The sequence below is a fragment of the Choloepus didactylus genome, chromosome 5 (assembly GCF_015220235.1).
Source record: "Choloepus didactylus isolate mChoDid1 chromosome 5, mChoDid1.pri, whole genome shotgun sequence".
NCBI classification, from domain to species: Eukaryota; Metazoa; Chordata; class Mammalia; order Pilosa; family Megalonychidae; genus Choloepus; species Choloepus didactylus.
Genome location: NC_051311.1, coordinates 14,011,402 through 14,032,709, shown reverse-complemented (window position 1 = coordinate 14,032,709; position 21,308 = coordinate 14,011,402). Strand labels below are relative to the sequence as shown.

Genomic DNA, 21,308 nt, shown 5'->3' with positions numbered 1-21,308 from the left:
TTTGACTTACTAGATTGTTCTTTAGTTAGTCTAAATTGGTGAAGTGTGAGTTAATTTGAAGTTTTGGTTTTGGTTTTTTCTCTAAGGAGACCTTCATGTTATTTATATTATGTTTCCTGTTGACTCTTCTGATCCTAGTTTGGGTTTCTCTAAGCAATTAAATAGTTGAAATTGAGTTGATGGTTCAAATCAGGTTAGTCTTTTGGTCTTATGTGCTTACTCTGTAGCTGAGCTGTATCTTAACAATGTCAAGGGTAGGATTCTCTATTAAATTATATAAGAACTAGGTCTTTTTCTTAGCTACTGCTATATCCTAGTAATGACAAATAATATGCAGTTAATATTTGTTGTAGACAGATAAATAACTGAAAGAATGGTAATGAGTGTGTTGAGGTTGGGGGAAGTCCCTCATTGATCATGGTTTTAAAAAATGTATTTGGAGAAAAAGAATGGTGCATGTGTGTTGGGCATCTAAGTAGGGGATATCAGCAATATAGTTAGAGCTGGTTAACCCCAAGGTAAAGGTGCTAAGAAAACTCCAAATCTGTGCTTGCTTGAGAGACTGAAGTATGAAGAAGCTTTGGAGCCAGTTGGTTTTCAGAGAACAGTCCTGGTTTAGGTAGCTCAAAACAAGAGAGTCTGGTACCTCCTTTTAGATATGTTCTTGTGTTATGGCAACACTTGAGAGTATCTGTTGGTAAGATGACTTTTATTGGACAGCCGTATAACAAAATACTAGAGGAACTCTGATACACTTAAAAACCTAAAACTGATTTTTATCAGTTAGCACTGTAATGACCTTTCTAAACTGGCCTTAACTCCTTTCCAGTAAGCAGGAGGTGTAGGTAATTGTTCTTTATTTTGCCCAGAGTCATAAGAATTTAATGACCTTAGTCAGCAAGTGTCCTATTTAGTAATTTAGAGTTATGTTTTATTAGCATTGATAAGATTGGAAGCAAAACAAAGTAGCCACAGACCTATTCAGTGACCTCAAGCTAGATGTCAGGGGATTATCCTGAGTAAATAGTCAGAGTTACATTCTGTTTCCATAGTCATATTCTGATTGGAAGGGGGTGGGGGTGGGGGTGGTGAGTGCGGAATAGGAAGGGAATTAGTGGTTCATTAATATGAGGTGTGAATCTGTGTAATATGAGGCTTGAAATAAACTTCCCTTTTGTGTTTTGATAGACTGATTGAAATTTGAATGACCCTAAAGGTTTTTCAGTATATGTTAGGGAAGTACCATTTTATAACCCAGAAGGTCCCTCATGGCTGATTTGGGCCTTATTCAGCCCTCAGTTGCTTTGCTTTAAAATAATATTCAGGATTTCTAAATAGTCATGAAAAAATTAGAAGGATAGACCACAGAGTTACTCAGATATTTGCAAATAACTGAATACGTTAGTGGGGGAATTAGGTCTGTAATAGAGATGGCATTTTGAACAGTGGACAGGAGGAACACCTGTAATAAAAAGAATATTAGGAAATATTGTTGTATAATTGGAGCAAGAAAGGCCTTCTTAAACAATACCCAAAACGCATTTTGCCCTAAAAAAAGAAATTTGTTAAATTTGAACACATAAAAACATTTAAAACTTCTGTGACAGAGATACTGTAAAGAGGGAAAGACAAATTCAAATTGGGAGGAAATATTTGCAACATATATGAGAATAGTAGGTTGATATTAAGGATTCGTAGGAATCAATACAGATCAAAGTGAGACAGTCCGATAGAAAAATGAGCAAAGAATATGAATAGGCAATTACAGAAGAGGAATTAAAATTTCATATTTTAGTGCAAAAATTCAATTTTGGTACATATTGAAAAATTCAGAGTAAAATGAGATCATTTTTTCATCCTTAAGATTGAATGCAGGGAAGCATAATTTGTGCAAGTTGGTGCTCCTAGTATGGAGGTCAGTTTAGCAAAATCTGTTAAGGTTTTAAAATATGCTTATCATTTAGACCAGTAATTTGGCTAAATTTATCCTAGAGTTTCACTGCAGTATTATGCACAAGGATTCTTACTGTAGCATTTGTTTTTTAGTGAAAAATTTGAAACAACCCAAATGTTAATTGCAAGGGAAATGGTTGAACACTATGTTCATCTGTAAGATGGGGCACTGTGCAGCAATTAAAATATTTATGAATTATATAATTAAAACTAAATTACAAAGGAAGTCACAGTAAGTTTATATACAGGTGTTGTGAAAACCTTATGTGTTTTTCCTGCTACCCTTACATACTGTGTTTTCCTTTATAACCCTCTGTGTTGTACACTCCATGTAACACCACTGTTAACAAAACTAAAAGCAAGCAACCTGCCCTTTATGTAGCAGTAGTTTGAGTTTTATAGTTCACATGCCTATACAGCATTATAGCAGCTATCAAAACATAGGAAATAAATGTAGAGAAATTTGACTAGCCTGATAATCCATCTTCTAAATGTTTGGTACTAAACTGTTCTGGTCTCTAGGACTTGGTACTGTTTGTCTTAAAATCTGTTTCCATTAAAATAAATGCTATGTTGCCTGTTTGATTAGAGATGCAATTGGTACCATTTACTTTTAAAGTGCAGTATTATTTTTAGATCTTACTGTAGATTATTGACATACCAAAAAGTAGGTCAGAAATAAATTTGGTTGTTGTTTTATGCTTTCTAGGATGGTTTGAAAGGGTGCCTGAAATTAGAAGAGTTGAGTAATATATTAAACCTGAAAAGGTTAGGTTGTAATCTTTGATGGGTTACTCCCCCTACTGGCAGAATTTGGTAGTATAAATAAATTAATAATAATTATAAGCATAAAGTGGTGCTGGGGGAATTTAATCTGAAGAAACACACACTATTTAAATTAAAGAAAGTCACAGCCTTAACATACTTAGTTTATGGCTTATATTAAAGTAAAAAATTTGTTAGAGATCTGCAAGTCATGGAAACACCAGAAGGGAATGCAGCTTAGTTCAGTTAGACTTAAAATGGCTTAGGAAGAGACCACTAGATATCCTCAAAAGATTATAGGCACACAAAAAAGAAAGTACTAGTGCCAAAAAGAAATAGCATTCCATTGCCAGAGACTGACTGTGAAACGATGCTTAAAGTAAGGTAGGTTTCTTGAATGCTTAGAAAAGTTTGCACTGGAAACAATGAGACTGGAGGCTGGTGTTCTTAGAGTAGAAGAGTCCATCGAAATAGCTTTGTAATGCAAAGCATTGTGTTTATTATGTAAATTTATTCTTAGTTTTTAGCTATTTTCAGGGATCCAGATTTTTTAATTTATGTTCAATTTGATACAAATCTATGGAAACATAAGATCAGGTATATTAACCTCACGTAAGAACTGACACACTGACATTTCCTTGTTCTTTATAAGAGTTTTGTTGCCTTTGTGTTTTCAAAAGGGGGGATTATTTCCTGAGATTACTTAAAATAAATGTAAGTTAAATTTGTTTGGAAGACTATAAAGGGTCGGTTTCTTGTAAATATAGCATAAAATGAGCTGTTCATTGCTTTGTGAATTATTTACGGAAACTGTCAGGATTCTCTAGAGAAACAGAACCAGCGGGGGGGGGTGTGTGTGTGTGTGTGTGTGTGTGTGTGTGTGTGTGTGTGTGTGTGTGTGTACATGCATACATACATACATATCTTTTAAGAAGTTAGCTCATGTGATTGGGACTAGCAAGTCTGAAATCTGTAGGGCAGGCCTGTGGGCTGGAAATTCATGCAAGAGTTGATGTTACAGCACTGAGTTCTGAAATCCATAGAGAAGGCCTGCAAGCTGGAAAGTAAGACAGGAGTTGAAGAAGTTGTAGGCTTGGGTAGAAGTTTATCTTCTTTGGGAAAAGTCAGGTTTTTTGTCCTCAGCTTCAGCTGTGGAATAAGGCCCACCTACATTATCAAGAGCATTCACCTGTACTGAAAGCTGATTGTAGATATTAATCACATCTACAAAACTCCTTCTCTGCAACATCTAGACTAGTAGTTAACCATACAACTGGTCACCATAGCCTAGCCAGGTTGACATGTAAAATTAACCCTCATAGAAACCTAAGGCTTTTTCCCAACATCATGAGATTTGAGGCCAGTCCAAAAGATTGGCCTAGAAGCTAAGAGAAGGGCTCATATTCAGCATGTGTTCCTGTATTGCAGAGTCAGACATCATTCTACAAGCATATGTTGATGTCATTTGGGTGCCAAGTCCCATTTTGGGCACCATGGCTATAGTGAGGAATACAATAACATTCCTCTAGAAGAACTTCTGTGCTAGTTAAGTGAGGGGAGAGAGTAAACCATGTAATAGAAGATGCAAGGTAATGTGATAGGTCTCTGTTAGGTTACTCTGAACAGAGGCATATCACCCAACCAAACCCTTAAATAAAACTTCTCTCTTTTATAATGTTTCAATGATAAAGCTGAGACTCCTTCTAAGAATAGGATTTTATGTTTGTATCATTAAATTCAGTTATTAGTTCTCAATTATACATATTGATTGAGGCAAATAATAACAAAAATGTTCAACATGTAAATGCTTTAGAAGGGCAGGTTCATTCGGTCTATGGTGGAGTCCAGGTAACTGTATTTAAAAAAAAAAACAAAACAGACAAAAACCCCCACAACTGGTGGTTCTGATAACTGTTCTTTTCAGAACTGATAGTCAAAATTAAATCTTTTAATAGAGAAAATCTGGTTTTCAGAGATGTCACTTGCCCAAGGATTCTGTAAGTATTGAGTAGTATTCAACTGGTTTCCACACTGCCCATCTAGAATCTTTTCTCACAAAACTACAAGATAAATCTATCCTCAGTGTCACTGTAAATAAGCTTGTTAAAAGTAGAGGCTATGGGTGTTTAATTTTTGCTTATTGATTTCTTTGTGGTGATGTATATTAGCTTTCCATTTTGAAGTGTTCTTTGCTTGGATTGAAGGACAATACTGAGAATTTTTCAAGCTCTTCTGTTAACTTTTCAACTCTTCGGCTAGATTGGGCAGCCCGAAAACAAAGTTGTAAACACCTCGTAACTCCGCCTTCAAATGTGTCATTAAAAGCACAAGAAAATCAAAAAGTAGAAGTAACAAAAAAAATTAGGATTATTCCAAATAGGAATATAAGTACTAATTTAATTTTGTATGCAGGAAATAAAAATATAGAATGTATTTCATTAAAACATTAATCAAGATACCCGTAAGCTGTGTATAAAAGAATTTTAAGGGATATGTTTTGGAGACCTTCCCATTTCAAAAACTACAGTCTAGAACTTACCCCATAAAATGTAATAACTGAAAACAGATGTTCACAAGGAAAAAATTTTATCATTTCATTCAGGTTCCTTATTTTATTTATCTATGAATCCAGAACAACGAAGGTGAAGATGATAGGTACTCTCCTAAATTCAAGGGCCCTCCTTTAAAAGTGTGCCTTACAAAAACTTACAATGTCCTAGGCCTTCCAAGTTGGTCATGATTAATCAAGAAAAACAGAAATATGAGTATGAAATCCCTGTGACATTCAAATCATTTCTCCTGACATACTGAACTGACTCTGTCACAGTAGTCTTAGTCGTATGATGGATGTTAAGAAGTTGAAATTTTTCAAGAAATGGGTATGTATTGGCAATTAAAGAGACTTCAGCAAATCTGCACATTTACTTTCTTTGGGCTAATATAGTAAAATACCATGTGTGGCAATCTTTGATAGTCTAGTCTGAGTATTTTTCTTCCTCCGGTAAAGTCACTGTGTCAGTAAAATGCCACAATATAAAAAGATCACAGCTTATTCATTCTCTTGTTGTTGGTTCTAGTTTTGTGCTGAAATAAAACAACCACAGTGCTGTTAGGCAAATGGTTGAATGTTTCCACTGTGGTTGCATCAACTTAACCTCTATCGGAAATGTTAAATGTTCCATTACTCTTGCCAACATTTGATATTACTAGTTTTTTAAATTTTTGTATTCTGATAAGTATAAAGGATATCTTGTTGGTTTTAATTTATATTTTCCAATTTTTAATGAACTTGAACATATTTTCTTGCAGTTTTTAGGCATTCCAAGTTTCTTCTCTGAAATATCTTTTCATTTCATGTCTTTTCTTCATTATTCTATAGGTTGCTTTCTTGATTTATTGGAGTTCTTTTGAATAGTCTGATTACTGATACTTTGGATTTGTTTTGCTATTTTGTGGTTTTAGATATCTGCTTCCTGATGGCCACTAGTTTCAAAGACTTAACTCCACCTTGAATTGTTCTTTTTTTTTTAAATTAAGCTTTGTTATTTGGTAGGGCAACTCCTGCTAGCTGTTTTTTTTTTTTTCTTCTGGAATTTCTTGACTTTAACTAATCCATAACTCTTACATATAAGTTACAGAATCAGCTTGTTAAATGCTGTTGGAGTTTTGCTTGCAATTGCATTGAATCTATTTAGATAATATGAAATAACAGTTTTCAAAATAATGATTTTTCACAAATGTTACATGTCTTTCATTATTTCTAAATACTATGAGGGATTTTTGCCTTTAATAAGGGTCCTTTTTTAGTGCTAATAATTTTTTAATGATTTAGAGAGTAGCTAATTGTTTTATATACTTAATTACAAAAGGGTGGGTGTATGTAGTTGTAAAACTCAAATATTAAGGATAAGTATAAAAGTTCAAAGTAGGCATCTCCCCTTATCACACCCTCTCCCTTCTTGGGGGTAACCGCCATGGTTCTTATCCTGATTTGTATATAAGGCCATGGCCATTTAGGTAGTTCTTTATCAGACATACAAGTTAAATTATATTGTCCCTTTTTCCTGATTGAAGCTTATTTGAATGTGTGGTTAACATATTTACTGCTCAAGGTGCATTACTAGTGGACAGTGTGGTATTTTGAGAATCAGACATGGATATGGTTGATTCACTGCTTTGTGAGGTTTTGAGACTTCAAATAAGTTATATAATCTTTCTTGTTTTCCCCATAAGATAGGAATAACAATACCTATCTCATTATTCTGTTCATTCAGATACTTCCTGTATGTACTACCTTGTGAAGATTAAGTGAGATTCCTTGTGTTTGGTGCCTGGTGCATGAGAGATGCTCATTTGACGTTGGTTCCAGTTTCCTGTATTCAAGTAATCTTTTTCAGCTTTATCATCTCCTTTTTATTTAGAATCTACATCAGGAGACAAATCTGTATCACATTCTTGCACAACTCCTTCCACGTCTTCTGCCCCTGGACTGAATCCCACGTCTGCACCTCTAACATCTGCTCCTACAGTCCCTGTTTCACCTGTCCCACAGTCACCAATACCTCCCTTACTTCAGGACCCAAATCTTCTTAGACAGTTGCTCCCTGCTTTGCAAGCCACGCTGCAGCTGAATAATTCTAATGTGGATATATCCAAAATAAATGAAGGTAATTTCTTACGGTAATAAGCTTTAAAAATTCATTTGCATTGTGCAAAATTATATAATTAGTAAAATCCCTATTTTAGGAGTGGTCTTTTTCTCATCTTGAAATTCATGTTTGAACTTCATTCTTTAGAATATGGAATTCATATATCCCATAGAGGCCTTGGTAGTGTAATTGCATTAGTGATACTTGGATTTTCTGTACATTTTTTAAGAGTTGCTGGCAGTAAGCCATTCTGTATGCTTAATGTGTGAAATGAATTTTTATTAATTACTAAAAACAAAGTAAAGAGTATTTGTTAGAACTGGTATAAAAAAGCATATTTCCAAAAACCTTTTGAACAAGAGAATTATTTGAAATATAAAAAAGATTCTGATTCCTACAAGAATAGGAATTCAGCTAGTTCCCTTTCACAAGACTTGTAAAAACTTCTGGACAAGGAGGTACTGGATGAAATTTTGCTGTTTTTCCTGGTTAGTTGCATTGGTTAATTCTAACCTTGATTTTAATATACTACTAAAGTATTTAGGCAGCCAACCTCTGAGATGAGGTCTGAAAAGTGTGGATTTGATTTGTAAACCATTCAAACTCAAACATTAAATACTAAGAGCACATTCTATTGCAAAATTTTCTGTTTAGAACACATTTTCTCTTTGTGTACATTTTCACATAATATATGTAATAGTGTTAAGTGGGTTTAGTTCTTTACCCTAAAAATAGAGCTATCTCCAGCTAATTGGTTATTAGTCTTCTATTCTATTTTGATTTTGTTCTCTAAGATCACATGCCATCCCCTTGTTTGGCAGGTAAACTTTTCAAAGCGGGACTTTTGAACAGTTTGAGGACACCATAACACAAGAAAATGTCAAAAATAAAAGATCTTTTCATGCTTAGAAAACCCATGATCTTCCTAAGGATATGGCTTTTTTTTTTAATTCATTTTTAAAAGATTGTTGGGGTGGGTGTTGTTACGGTTTGATGGTCAGCTTGTCTGATAAAACAGTGTAATGAAATAGCTAACATTTAACCAGCAAATTCCAAATAATGCCCTAAGTGCTTTATTTATACATAGCTTTATAGTTGAGCTAATTAGAAGTTGGGGTGAACACTCTTAACATCTCCTTTTGTTGGTGTAAAGGAAACTGTTGTTTTCCTTTATTATAAACCCATTAAGTTTCTTTTTCTCTGCTTCAGAGCTAAATTGTTTCAAATCCTTGGACCCCTTATGTTGTTCTGTTAATGTTTTCTAGATTTTTGTTTTGAGAGTTCTAGTTTGGAACACTCTAGTTTTCCTGTGTTCCTTTTGGATTCCCAAGTTGTTATTAATGCCACATATGCCTCTGTGTTTATTTGAATTTAGGAAATAATATGTTTTCAGTTCTTACAGCAGCTGTGACACAAGCCTCACTGCAGTCTATAATTCATAAGTTTCTGACTGCTGGACCCTCTGCTTTCAACATAACTTCTCTGATTTCGCAAGCTGCTCAACTTTCTACACAAGGTATTCATATTCCTAGATATGTCTAGAATTGTATCTTGATTTTGTTTTGAAACAATAGTAAATTTGTTTTAGTCTTTGAAGAGATTAACTACAATAGTGATTTTACTTATTTTGTTTGATTTTTGTAACACTAACATAAGCAGTAACATTTTTTATTTACATTATTTTAATGGACAAGTATTGGCATTTATCTTAAGGTATTGCCATCCATATCCATCAAAATTGTAAGATAGGATATATTTAATTTTAGAGTTTAGGTTCTTAATGGGATATTTTACTACAAAACAAATTAAACTATAATATGCTTCAATCTCTGTGAAATATTGCATATATTTTAGGATTTGAGTTTTGGTTCAGGTTGGTGTTAGATGGTTTTTGGCCAGAGGATGCCAAAATGGTCAAGTCTTGCCTTGGGTGAGCTATCCATCCTCTCTGTGATAGTATCCAGTGGAGAGAGATACACATAGGAGCAGATGGGAAGTGTCACTGTCACTTTATTAAGTAGACTTGTTCTCCAGCCCCAGTTCAGAATGCTGATTAACTGAGCAGGAATCTCTGGTCTAAAATAGAAGTATAATAGTGAAAAGACTTAACACCTTCTGGCTGGCCTCATGAGGCAGAAGACTGAGAGGAAAACTGAGCCTAAATGTAGTATGAGAAAGAAGTAAGAGATGGTAAGGAGACCTTTCATGTGAGAATACGTTAAGGCTTAGCTTCCTGCTTCAGCCTTGTAAAGAGAAGAGGAAGGAGGGGATAGGGAGCGAGAGAGTGAGAAAGGCCATGCTGGATGTGCGTATCTTCAACACACATGGGGAGTTCAGCTAATGTGGTCCGGGGGTCCAGAAAATATCTCAGATTCTGACCTTTCCATAAATGTTCTCTTGCAGGAGTGGGTATGTGGAGAGAGAACACCCCCCAACCCCACCCCTCACTTAATGACCCAGGTTTTTGGTGTATTTGAAATCAGTTGTTTAACTCTTTTACAGCCCAGCCATCCAGTCAGTCTCCAATGTCTTTAACATCTGATGCATCATCCCCAAGATCTTATGTGTCTCCAAGAATAAGCACACCTCAGACCAACACAGTCCCTATCAAACCTTTGATTAGTACTCCCCCCGTTTCATCACAGCCAAAGGTATGTTGCTTTTAAGGGTACTTTGGGAAAGAAGGCACTTACTTTTGGAAAATTAAGTTTAATAACATTTTAGAATCTACTGTAGAGAAAAACCCTTTCAGTATGAGGTGAAGAGTAAGAGTTGGATGGTAGAAATCTCTCAGCTCATTGAGGGGTAGGGGAGTAAGACTTGCATCTTTGCCACTCTTATATACTATCTGGTTCCATTCCCTTCATTTGCTGTGGTATTTGACATGGAGAAAGGGGAAAGAGGTTATATTATAGGTAGGTCTTATATTTATGGAGTTTTCAAAAAGATACGAGAGAACATCTTTTCCAGTGATGTTTCTTTAATACTTTTGTTTGAAAAAATAGTTTCTTGTGCTAAGAGCTTTGTGGGCATTATGTTTAACTTTCATATCATGAAAAGCAACTGTTTGCTTCATTTAATAGAAAAGAAAATTGAACCTTAGATAGGTTAAGCCTGGATTTAGTAGTGGAGTCAGAATTTGAAACCTGGGTCTTTGTGAATCCTGAACCCCTTGTACTAAGCTACACTGACCAGTACCTTACAGTGGGACAGTCATCTTTTGATGACTTTATTTTCAAGTCTTTTCCACAGTTTCTAAGTAAATCTTCCTTGGCCTTTTAACATGCCACCAGTAAAACATCAGGATTCCAAAAAAAATTTGGAATCCACTATATTGAAGTTGTGATTTTTGACTCTTAGTGTAGAAGAAAATTCTTTTTACATTGGTTGTGAAACAGTAGACTGTTTGAAACTGTTTAATGCCAAGAATTCTTTATTCAAATAAAGTTTTAAGCAGAAATCTGAAAATACAAATGTGTTGAAATGTAGCTGAAATTGGCGATGGAACAGCTTAGACCTCCCTATTGGCTCTTCCCTTTCCTCCCTCCGCCACTGGTCTGTTTGTGATTTAGGATGTCTTGTTGATCTAGATTGATTTGCAGAATCCTGAATTGTAATCTTTTTGTGTATTATGTGATCGCTTATTATTTGCCTGTATTTTGATGGAAGACAAAATGTCAGTTTTGGCAAAAAGAAGTACTATTCTTAAGAATTTAAAAACTTCAGGGTTGTATTACATTTGTACAATAAATGATGGCTAAAAGTGAAGTGAATGTTCATGTTAGTGGTTTTACAGTCAGTTATAAAATTAACATTTCAACTTATGTTAGCTAATGGCTATCAGCTTTTTGTATTCAGAAACATTTTTCCAGTTTTTAAAAATAATCGGGCATGCTATCTAATGTGCAGTTATAAAAATGTTCTTTATAAAAGAACTTTTGATTAGAGCTGTTAAATAATATTCAGGACTAATTTATTTGGGAGAATTAATCAAAAAAGAAAAGAAAACCAGACTTCCTGGTAGAGGATGTGACTTAGGTTTGTTAGTATGATTTAATCACAAATAGTTCCATCTGTCTTTGGGCCTTTATTTTGGGACTTATTTTTTCTCTTGTTTTTTCTCCCTGTGGCATCTGAATATGAATGCATATGTCTCCCCATTGGCACAACCATGGACCTCTTAGAGTATCTCTAGAGGGTAACATTTCTTTGAAGAGCTCTCAAGTTGAATTTTGTATGTGCCATAGCTCATTCTTTGACAGACCAGTGTATACACTCCCTCCAAATTTGGTTAAAATCTGAATGGCTGTATTTGTACGATGTGGTGACATAGATACCTGTTTTTGTCAGTATAGAAGTAACGGTAAATCAGAAGAGGGTATTGTAGCATATTGGGAAAAAATACCTGTCTGAAAATCAGGAAGACTGGTTACGCTGGTACTGAAACAACTTGGGCTGTTTTATTAAGAAATTAAATTTAGGTTTCAGATTTTGACTGTCTTCTATCTGTTGTGACCTTTGGCAGTCACGTGATTCCACTTTTAAAACTCCAGAATTTTACACTGTTTAAGATGATTAACTAGATTTGGGAGGGGAGAATTGGGAATGGTTATGGGACCTAAATGTCAGTAATTTGCATGATTAAATATCCATCACTGATATTAATATTATAATACAAAATTAAGACAACTCATCTTAGAAATTTACTGAAGAATAGAAATAAGAAGAAAGTTTCGTAGATAGTAGAACTTTTGCTTTTACCTAGTTTCCCTGCTGTTTCCTTCTGTAAGAGAGTTTTTGAAATTGCAGGTTAGTACTCCAGTAGTTAAGCAAGGACCAGTTTCACAATCGGCCCCTCAGCAGCCTGTAACTGCTGACAAGCAGCAAGGCCATGAACCTGTCTCTCCTCGAAGTCTTCAGCGCTCAAGGTAGTTGATGTGTGTTTTGAGACTATAGCTTATTTTCTTCTTCAATATGGTATACTGTATTTTTGAATATTATATATCTGTTATAGAACTGAATCTTGGAAGGGTCCATGGGTAGCCTACAACTACATTTTATGTAGTATAAAAAATTTAGAAAGACAAGTAGATTATTCTCATTAATAGTGAAGCCTGGGTTATTTTGAGGAAAATGATGCTTTTTCTCTAGAATTTTACTTACTGGTATATGATGGGACTAAAAATATGCGATGCTTGTGAAAGAGGACACATGGTTTTACAATAATTTATTTGTTGGTATTACATCATTTTTAACTTACTCATAGCAGTTTTAGATTTGTGAGTATATTGGTGAAACCAAAAATTTCCCGTCTAAAACTTGGGCCAATATTTCCCAACTGATGTATGTTTCCTGATAGCTTCAACTCTTGACACTGTACAGATTACTTTTAAGATACTTACATAGCACTGTATTGTGGTGTCACTTTTCTTTGGTAATTAACAGTACAGGTTTAAATGAAATTTGTTGAACAAATGGTTTTCATTTGATTGATTGTCCTATTTTTATTTCATGCTACAAGGTGGCAAAATAATTCAACTGTTGTTTTTATTGTTGTTTTCTAAACAACCATTTCAGAATTTATACATTCAAATGAAAGTTATTCCCTTTGAAATAATTACCTTGGGAAGCTGTCTACTTACTCCAGCAATGTTGCCATTGCTCAGAACATTTTTGGGAAATTCTTCTTTTAGATTGTCTTTAGAGGCTGACATATTATTTTAAATATCCTCAGTGGTGAAAACTTCATCCTTTGGGAGATTTAGTTTTTGGAAATAATTGAAATTCATTCAGAGTCAAGTCTGGTAACGCAGGTAGAAAATCACCTTGGGTGATTAAATCTCTGGTTCTCACCACCGTATTCTCAACCCCTGGCCCAAACCATACAATTTCAAATGAAGATAACCAGTCAATCTGAGGGCATTACTTTTTTCATCTTGTTTTGCCACTATACTTATTCTTTGGTACCCAGTAAAATGCCTGTATTTTACTCCACAATACTTGCACCCTCTGATTCAACACTTTGTTCTGATGCTGAACAGCCAAAGGGAATATGTAGTTTCTGCTCTCCTTATCAAGATGTATATAAGATACACTCCTCGGATATGCCTTATATCTACAACTGTTAAAATTTGACCATCTCTTAGGTATATTCTTATTGGTGTTTGTGAATACAAGTTTAGCAGGTTCTGCTGACAAATTTGGAGAGTACAGTTACTGTAAATTTGACTCTGTCAGTGATAAAAGGCTCTCTTTCCCCCAAAAGTGTACTGAGAAATACATGATATAAATATACTTCAGATTTTTTATTTTGTTTAAAGTTAAAATAACAGATTTTTCCTAGGAATTCAGAAATCTTTAAATTGTAGAAGGTATTAACAGACAATTTAGGATACCTAGAAACTATTTTAAACATCGTACACATTCTGTTTTTTCCTCCAGTAGCCAGAGAAGTCCGTCACCGGGTCCAAATCATACTTCTAGTAGTAACGCATCAAATGCAACAGTCGTGCCACAGAATTCATCTGCCCGACCTACGTGTTCATTAACACCTACGCTAGCAGCGCACTTCAGTGAAAATCTCATAAAACATGTTCAAGGATGGCCCGCAGATCATGCAGAGAAGCAGGTGTGTTACATGCTTAAAATGTGGAAAACACAGTCTTTTGGGTGAATTTTTTTTTTTTTTTTTTTTTTACAAAAATGAAATTTAATTCTACTTTTAGAAAATCTTATTTAGACCACTGAATTAAAGCTACATTTAAAAATAACTATTTTTTAATTAGTGTCCCTAATCATTTTATAAGATATTTGCTGTGTACTTACATAGTTGTTCATGAAATAACTTTTTATGTTTTCACATAAAGTATTTTAATATAATTATCATTATAGCTTTCACTGTCAAATACTCAGCATTTAGCCTTATGCTAAATGCTTTTTCTTCTCCACTCCTTAAAACTGCTAAGCAGTGCAGATAATCCTTTCCCATTTTAATGATGAAGTCCTTAAGACCAGGTAGGGTTTCCCATGGTCACCCAGGTAAATATGGAGAAGTGGTTCAAAGCCAGTGTGCTTTTCTTTTGCCACTTGGGTAGTTTCAGAGCCTGTTAAAACTATTAACCTAAGAACTCTCCTACTGGACTAGCAACTAGAAGTTAGGACACATTTTTTGCTTTGGGATGAGAGACTGTAAGACATTCCAGTTACTGCCGTTTGTTTTCCTCTCCCTTTTATCAGATAACTGGATAGCTAGAATGTTGTGAAAGTTCACACCAGTATGTAGCACATCTTAGGACATAGGCATATAGTGAGGCCCTTTATCAACAGTATACTTGAACTTGCAGGAATGACAATACCTTTGGCTAACCCAGCATCTTTTATTAGCCACATATCGTGAATCCCTGTATTCTAGTTCTATATCATCTATCCTGAGATTAGAAATGCTATTTTTTCAAGAAAACCAAAGGAGAAATCTTAAAATAAGTACTTTGTATGATTAGAGGCATTTTCTTAGAAGGAAATAATTTTTCTGTGGGTTCACCAGCTTATTTGTGGATTTAAAGGAAAAGGATAATACTGTTCTGTAATTTTGGTTTAAGTTCTGCTTTATAGGAATTTAATATTTAATTTGTATTTGTTAAATGTGATTTATATTTTATCTAATTTTTATTTCATTGTCATAGGCATCACGATTGCGTGAAGAAGCTCATAACATGGGAAGCGTTCACATGTCAGAAATTTGTACTGAATTAAAAAATTTAAGATCTTTAGTTCGGGTATGTGAAATTCAAGCAACTTTGCGAGAGCAAAGGTAAGTTTTTCACTGAAATAGGTTTTTTATGTGTTTTAGAATTATATCTTAAATTAGATTGACAAATGCATCAAGTTTCATTTACAGACTTTTACTTTATCACATTCCATAATTCTCTAACTGCTTTTTTTCATAATTCAGTAAATATTCAGTAATATTCCTAGCAAATGATTTTATTTCTAGATTTTATTTCTCTTAACTCAAAGTCTTCATTAAAATTCTTTTTCCCCTACATTACAATTCTAAAAACTATGGTAATATATTAAATTGTTTAAAAAGTGAACTGTTGGTGGCAACTAATTATAAAGGTTTCATCTCTTGAATTAGATGTAGTACTCTATTTGATGGTGCTTGTTTCAGATGAACTTTCATGTCACTATACTGTCCTTGTACCACTGATAGGTCCCTTTGAAATTACAGCACGAATTTATTCAGCAGGTTTAATGATGTAGTATATTTGCATCAAGTTTTTTTAACTTTAGGATTATTCTGAAAATAGTTCTAACATACACCATTTTGTCTTTCGATGTAGATCATTTGGCTTTTAGGAAATTATACTCTTTATTGCACCTTAGGGAAACTACACAGATAAGAAACCCTGTGATTATGCTAAAATTACTGAGGTAGGGCATAAATCGTTCTCAGAAGAGAGGGGTTGTAGTAGGAAAGATTTCATGAAGCCCAGAGGAGTCTAATTAGTTGTGGGGTTTGTGTTTTCTTTTTTGTTTTAAATATACCTGTCAATTGGGCTTTCATTCAGCTCCGTTTTCATGGACATGAAGAATTGCTCTTCACAATGATTGGGAAGACCTGGTTAGTCTCCCTGTATTGTGGCTCAGAAAACATGCAGTACAGGCTGATCTTATTTTGCCATTCGAAAAAAAATGATACAGAGTATGGAATAATTAAATTTTAAATCAGTTTATATTCAGTTTAATTATTGAAAATATCCTAAGTTTTGTTACCATAGTACTTCATATATATATTATATATGTATTATATATATAATATATATTTATATAATCTATTGAATGGATATTTTGTCTTACCTGCAGACTAAGACAGTTTTTAATTATAGTCTTAATTAGTGATTACTCATTTTATTTGAAAAAATATGTTTGTAGCTGGAAGTTCAGTCTTTAGGTAGCATTTATATGAGCACAGGTTCTAATGCCTTATTTTCTTTTTCAGGATACTATTTTTGAGACAACAGATTAAGGAACTCGAAAAACTAAAAAATCAGAATTCCTTCATGGTGTGAAGATGTGAATAATTGCACATGGTTTTGAGTACAGGAACTGTAAATCTATTGCCCAATCTTAACATTTTTGAGCTGCATTTAAGTAGACTTTGGACCGTTAAGCTGGGCAAAGGAAATGACAAGGGGATGGGGTCTGTAAGAGTCAATTCAGGGGAAAGCTGCAAGATTGATTTGTAAAACCCTTGAAGTGTAGATTTCTTGTAGATGTATTCTTCACGTTGTAAATATGTTTTGTAGAGTGAAGCCATGGGAAGCCATGTGTAACAGAGCTTAGACATCCAAAACTAATCAGTGCTGAGGTGGCTAAATACCTAGCCTTTTACATGTAAACCTGTCTGCAAAATTAGCTTTTTTTTTTTTTTTTTTTTTTTTTTTTTTTTTTTTTTTTTTTAAATTGGGGGGGTTAATTTATCATTCAGAAATCTTGCATTTTCAAAAATTCAGTGCAAGCGCCAGGCGATCCGTGTCTTAGGGATACAATTTTGAACCACATGGGCGGTGTACAAAATATCATGAAACAGCTGTTTCCACACTTGCACCTGATCAAGAGCAGTGCTTCTCCATTTATTTTGCAAAGAAATGTTTTTCATTTCCCGTGTGTTCCATTTCCCTCTGAAATCCTCAATCTGATTTTATCAATTTTTTAAGGTTCCTCTTTTTCTCCTTTCTTAAGGCACTGTTGCTATGGCACTTTTCTATAACCTTTTCATTCCTGTGTACAGTAGCTTAAAATTGCAGTGATTGAGCATAACCCACTTGTTTGTATAAATTATTGAAATCCATTTGCACCCTGTAAGAATGGACTTAAAAGTACTGCTGGGCATGTGTGCTGAAAGTACACTGATTGCTCCAATATAAGGAAAAAGCCCAATGAACATGGTTGTGGGAGGGGAAAGAGGAAACAAAACTAGTCAGATGTGAATTGTATCTGTTGTAATAAACATGTTAAAACAAACAAAAATTGTTACTTTTCTTTTCCTTCGGTCAGTGCATATTAGAATTTGAACTACCTGGGGATTTTTTATCAGAACTATTCTTGTTGAATATTTATACTTAATTGAAATAATTCCTTAAGGAAGGTTTTGTTTAAAGGTTATTAACAGGAAATTGTGTATAAGATATTTAATGAAATATGAAATTCAACAAGAATGATTAAGTCACTTCCCAAGTGGTCATCATTTGTTAAGCCCTGGTTTACCTGTCTTGGTATTATGACATTTCATTTTGAAGGATGTTTGTGTTGTAGCTAACTGTTCAAGTCTGGTGCTGACTGCTGTTCTTAGCCATCACAAAACGCGAAATTTGTGTAATTGGAGCTTCCTGCTGTTATCTGGAAATGGTGGGAAAAGCTCAGCTTTGTATATTGTTTCCTAAAGTATAATTAAATAAAAAAAGAAACTATTGCTACTATTAATTACCTTGGCTTTTTATTTTCTTAGTAAAATATTAGTCACCTGGCCTTAGCATGACACTGCCAGCATTGAATTAAAATACAAGGGTTCTGTATCCAGAAAAATCTTTGAATTTAAAAATTTTTACTCTTCTGATTTAGAGAGGTGTTTTTTTTTGTTTTGTTTTTTGTTTTCCCTTTTGGGGCAGATATTTTCATGTGCTTTCAGAACTGCCAGCACCAAGGGCTTACTTTGTGATGTTAGACATTAATGTATTTCTTTATGGGCTACTAACTTAAATTTCAAAATTGTTCTTATGCTTTAAGCATATCTAAATTATGGAAGTTAGTGCTTAGACTTTTTAATAAATAAAAGTAGATTTAAGCAACAGTATGGATGGTATTTTGGAAAATACAAAATACAAAAATGTTCCAGTGTAATTAAGAATTAAAATCTTCCACTGGAAACTGATTTTTTCCTTGACACTTAAGAATACTCTTCAAATGTAAGAAAAGCTTAATGTCATGAATTATATCATCATGAAATGATGTGAGAATGAGTGTTTGCAGAACTTGATTATTGCATGTGAGTGGAACCCCGAAGAGCTATGTTTAGAACCTTTCTTTTTGTTTGTGATGTAGCGAGCAAATGTTTCCTGATTAGATGGCAACTTGACTTGTGATTTGAGGTAAATCTGAATTTGGTTTGCTAATAGAACATGTTGATCTATGTAACTTTATTCCTTATTAAAAAGATGTTTATATCCCTAACTGAATTACTCATATACCAGAGAAGATGCTTAATATGAAATTTCTTATTGGTGAGTTTTTAAACATGCAGAAAGTCAAAATCTTTTGTGGAAATACTTTTACAATACTTGATTTACTTATGATTCTGCAGTAAATTATTTTAAATATTGCACTTTAATACAAACATGGTGTCCTCCTGTTAACCTCGTTGAAATAACCAGGCTATATCTACTACTAAAATGGACGTAATTTCCTAGACTGTTCTTTATCTAGTTGCCCTGTTGCCATGGCTTTGAACACGTCTCATTTTGGTTGAATCCTTGGTTCATATAATTTGAAAATACTACTACTGAACAGCTCCTAGGAAACCTCAGGGGTTTTTTTGTTTGTTTTTAAAGTTTGTTTTTAAAGAGGCAGTAGTCTGTATTCAAACATTGAAAACTGTGATACTGTAGCAAAATAAATTTTGTGAAGATGGGTCTGTTAGAAAGTCTTTCCTCTGAAGAACCAGCTTCCCCTACCTTTGTTTTTCTGTGTGATTCTAGTAACTGTTAATTTTAAAACTTGGACAACTCCCATGTGTTGAGCTCGCTGAAAACTCAACTCTATGCACCATCTCTTTTTCAAGACACTCTTTTAATATCTCAAATGAGTGGTTTTACTTTTCTAAATTTTGTCTGTCTCACACAAAATCTTAGGAAGAAAGTGTTTAAAACTTTAAAAGGAATGAATTGTTAACCATTTCAAAAACAGTTTTTGTTCTGTTTAAACACAACCCTGTCTTTAATAAGGGACTATTTCAAAGGTGGGAAAGGGTGGTGCAAAATACTTCACTCTCTGCCCACCAGAACTACTGTAGTTTAACACTTAAAGCTACTGTATGTGGGGTTTGAATCTGGATTTCTTTTCAATACCTGTAAATACAGCTATATTCTTGTAATCTGTACTGGAGTGTACAAAATGACACTAAAAAGTAATAAATACGTTTTGACTACATTGTGTAGTGTTTTCAGAACAGTCTGTTTTGAAACAATCTTGCAATGCATAATTCGTATTTGAGTAAGGGAACTTAAAATACCAGATTAGTGCTAAAATTTTACTAGCAGTTGGTGTGTTACAGTAGTCTCCAAATATAATTTCATAGTTGCACTGTTGTAATGAAAACTCGACTTAAAATTGCAATTCTTTAAGTCCTGTTCATTTGCTGAACTCTGCCCCCTTGAGCCTTGGTAGCTCCCTGAGGTGCATCCTGCTTAGGTGATTTCAGTCCATGGCTTGCAGAGTTCTGTTTCAATGCCACTTCCATCCAGACTTCCTCCAGTCCTGACATTTTCTTTGAACCCCTCAGCTTCAATCCTTGGATGTCTGATGGGCATCTCGGACTTCACATGGCCCAGAGAGTCCTGGATGTACACCTCTGGCCTCACTCTCCAGTGTTCCCATTTTCTGTACTCAACATCATCATTCTCCCAGTTACTTGAGACACAAACCTAGGGGGTCATCCTTTATTGTTTTTTTCTCTTAACATAATTGTTGAACTGGACCTTTCTCCCTTTTTCTACTTCCTATTCCCCCTGCACCTCCCCCCACACAGTCTACTTTCCAGACAGGTACCTACATGAAATGTAAGCCAGATCATGTCACTGTGTTCAAAATCTTCTGATGGTAACACTGAGAATAAAATCCAGAGTTCCTACCATGATTTATGCATTCAAGGCCCAGAACAGTCTCCTCTGCTAATTCCCCACCTTCCTCCCTGCATGTCATCCACACTGCATTCCCACCCATTTCTTTCTGCCTGAAAAGGGCCTTTCCTAGAGATCTGCCTGATTGCACACAGCCTCCTCAAAGAGGTGTCCTGATTACCCATCTCAGAGCACCCTCTGCATCCTTCAGTCTGCAAATGAACAGGGCCTGATATGTTGTGAGTACCCTATGCGAATGCTGAATAAACCACAATGGACAGAAAAAGGATTTAAGAAGTTTTAACATGGTTAACAAAGCGTTTCTTCAAGTTTTGTCTTTGGTTATCTCACCTTGGGAGAGAGTAAAGGAAGGGCAAATATGGGCTTTTGTTAAAGAAACCATGACAGTTTGCTATTGGTTATCAAAACCTAACTAAAAAACTTTTAACTGTTAGTATTATAAATGTTTTTGAGCAAAACGAATCAACTGAATCAATAATTGGAGCCTCCTATGAGGACATTCTGAGAGTAAATAAGTTGGATGGTGTGAGATTCAGCTTCTTGTGTGACCAACTTGGGGAAATGGACCAGTAGGAGCTGGCCTCTCTTCTGAAGGGCAGGCTTGGGTGAGACATGGGAGATGCAGACCGAGTTCTGATTTTACAATGTAGAGCTGCTTTGATAGGTCCATCCATCTGGTTCAGCTGCTGTCTTGACACCTGGCCAGGTCTTTCTGACTTAAAGGACAGATGTAGGCAGGAATCAAGCACTCTTGGGTCATATTCTAAGATGTGTCACTAGTAGCACAGCTGTACAACACATAACCATCCTATAGGAAAACTGCTGGAATGTGAGAATCGCCTGCCTTCAGGACAGGAAGATTAAGATGGACTGTCACTTGATGCCATTGTACATATCCTGTAAACACATCTTTAAGTGCTTGCTGTTGACTGCAATTGGATTGGCCTATGTGGGTGGGTTAAAGAGGATCAGAATAAGCTGGTACTTACCCTTCAGGTAGGTCTGCAGCTTTTACCTTGAATGT

General features: G+C 34.8%; 1 protein-coding gene across 7 annotated transcripts in view; it reads left to right on the top strand.

The window, feature by feature from the left end:
• WAC (WW domain containing adaptor with coiled-coil) overlaps positions 1–19,574 on the top strand; it is a 77,501-nt gene extending 57,927 nt beyond the window's left edge. For 6 of the 7 annotated variants that reach the window (XM_037837973.1, XM_037837975.1, XM_037837972.1 and 3 more), the window contains 7 exons: positions 7,140–7,385; positions 8,761–8,883; positions 9,870–10,018; positions 12,177–12,295; positions 13,809–13,995; positions 15,050–15,177; positions 16,369–19,574. In XM_037837973.1, the coding sequence (XP_037693901.1) occupies positions 7,140–7,385; positions 8,761–8,883; positions 9,870–10,018; positions 12,177–12,295; positions 13,809–13,995; positions 15,050–15,177; positions 16,369–16,438 (1,022 nt within the window). In that variant the 3' untranslated portion in view covers positions 16,439–19,574. The remainder of the gene's footprint in view (positions 1–7,139; positions 7,386–8,760; positions 8,884–9,869; positions 10,019–12,176; positions 12,296–13,808; positions 13,996–15,049; positions 15,178–16,368) is intronic. The other variant, XM_037837970.1, reaches the window with a different exon arrangement.
• The last annotated feature ends 1,734 nt before the right edge of the window (positions 19,575–21,308 follow it).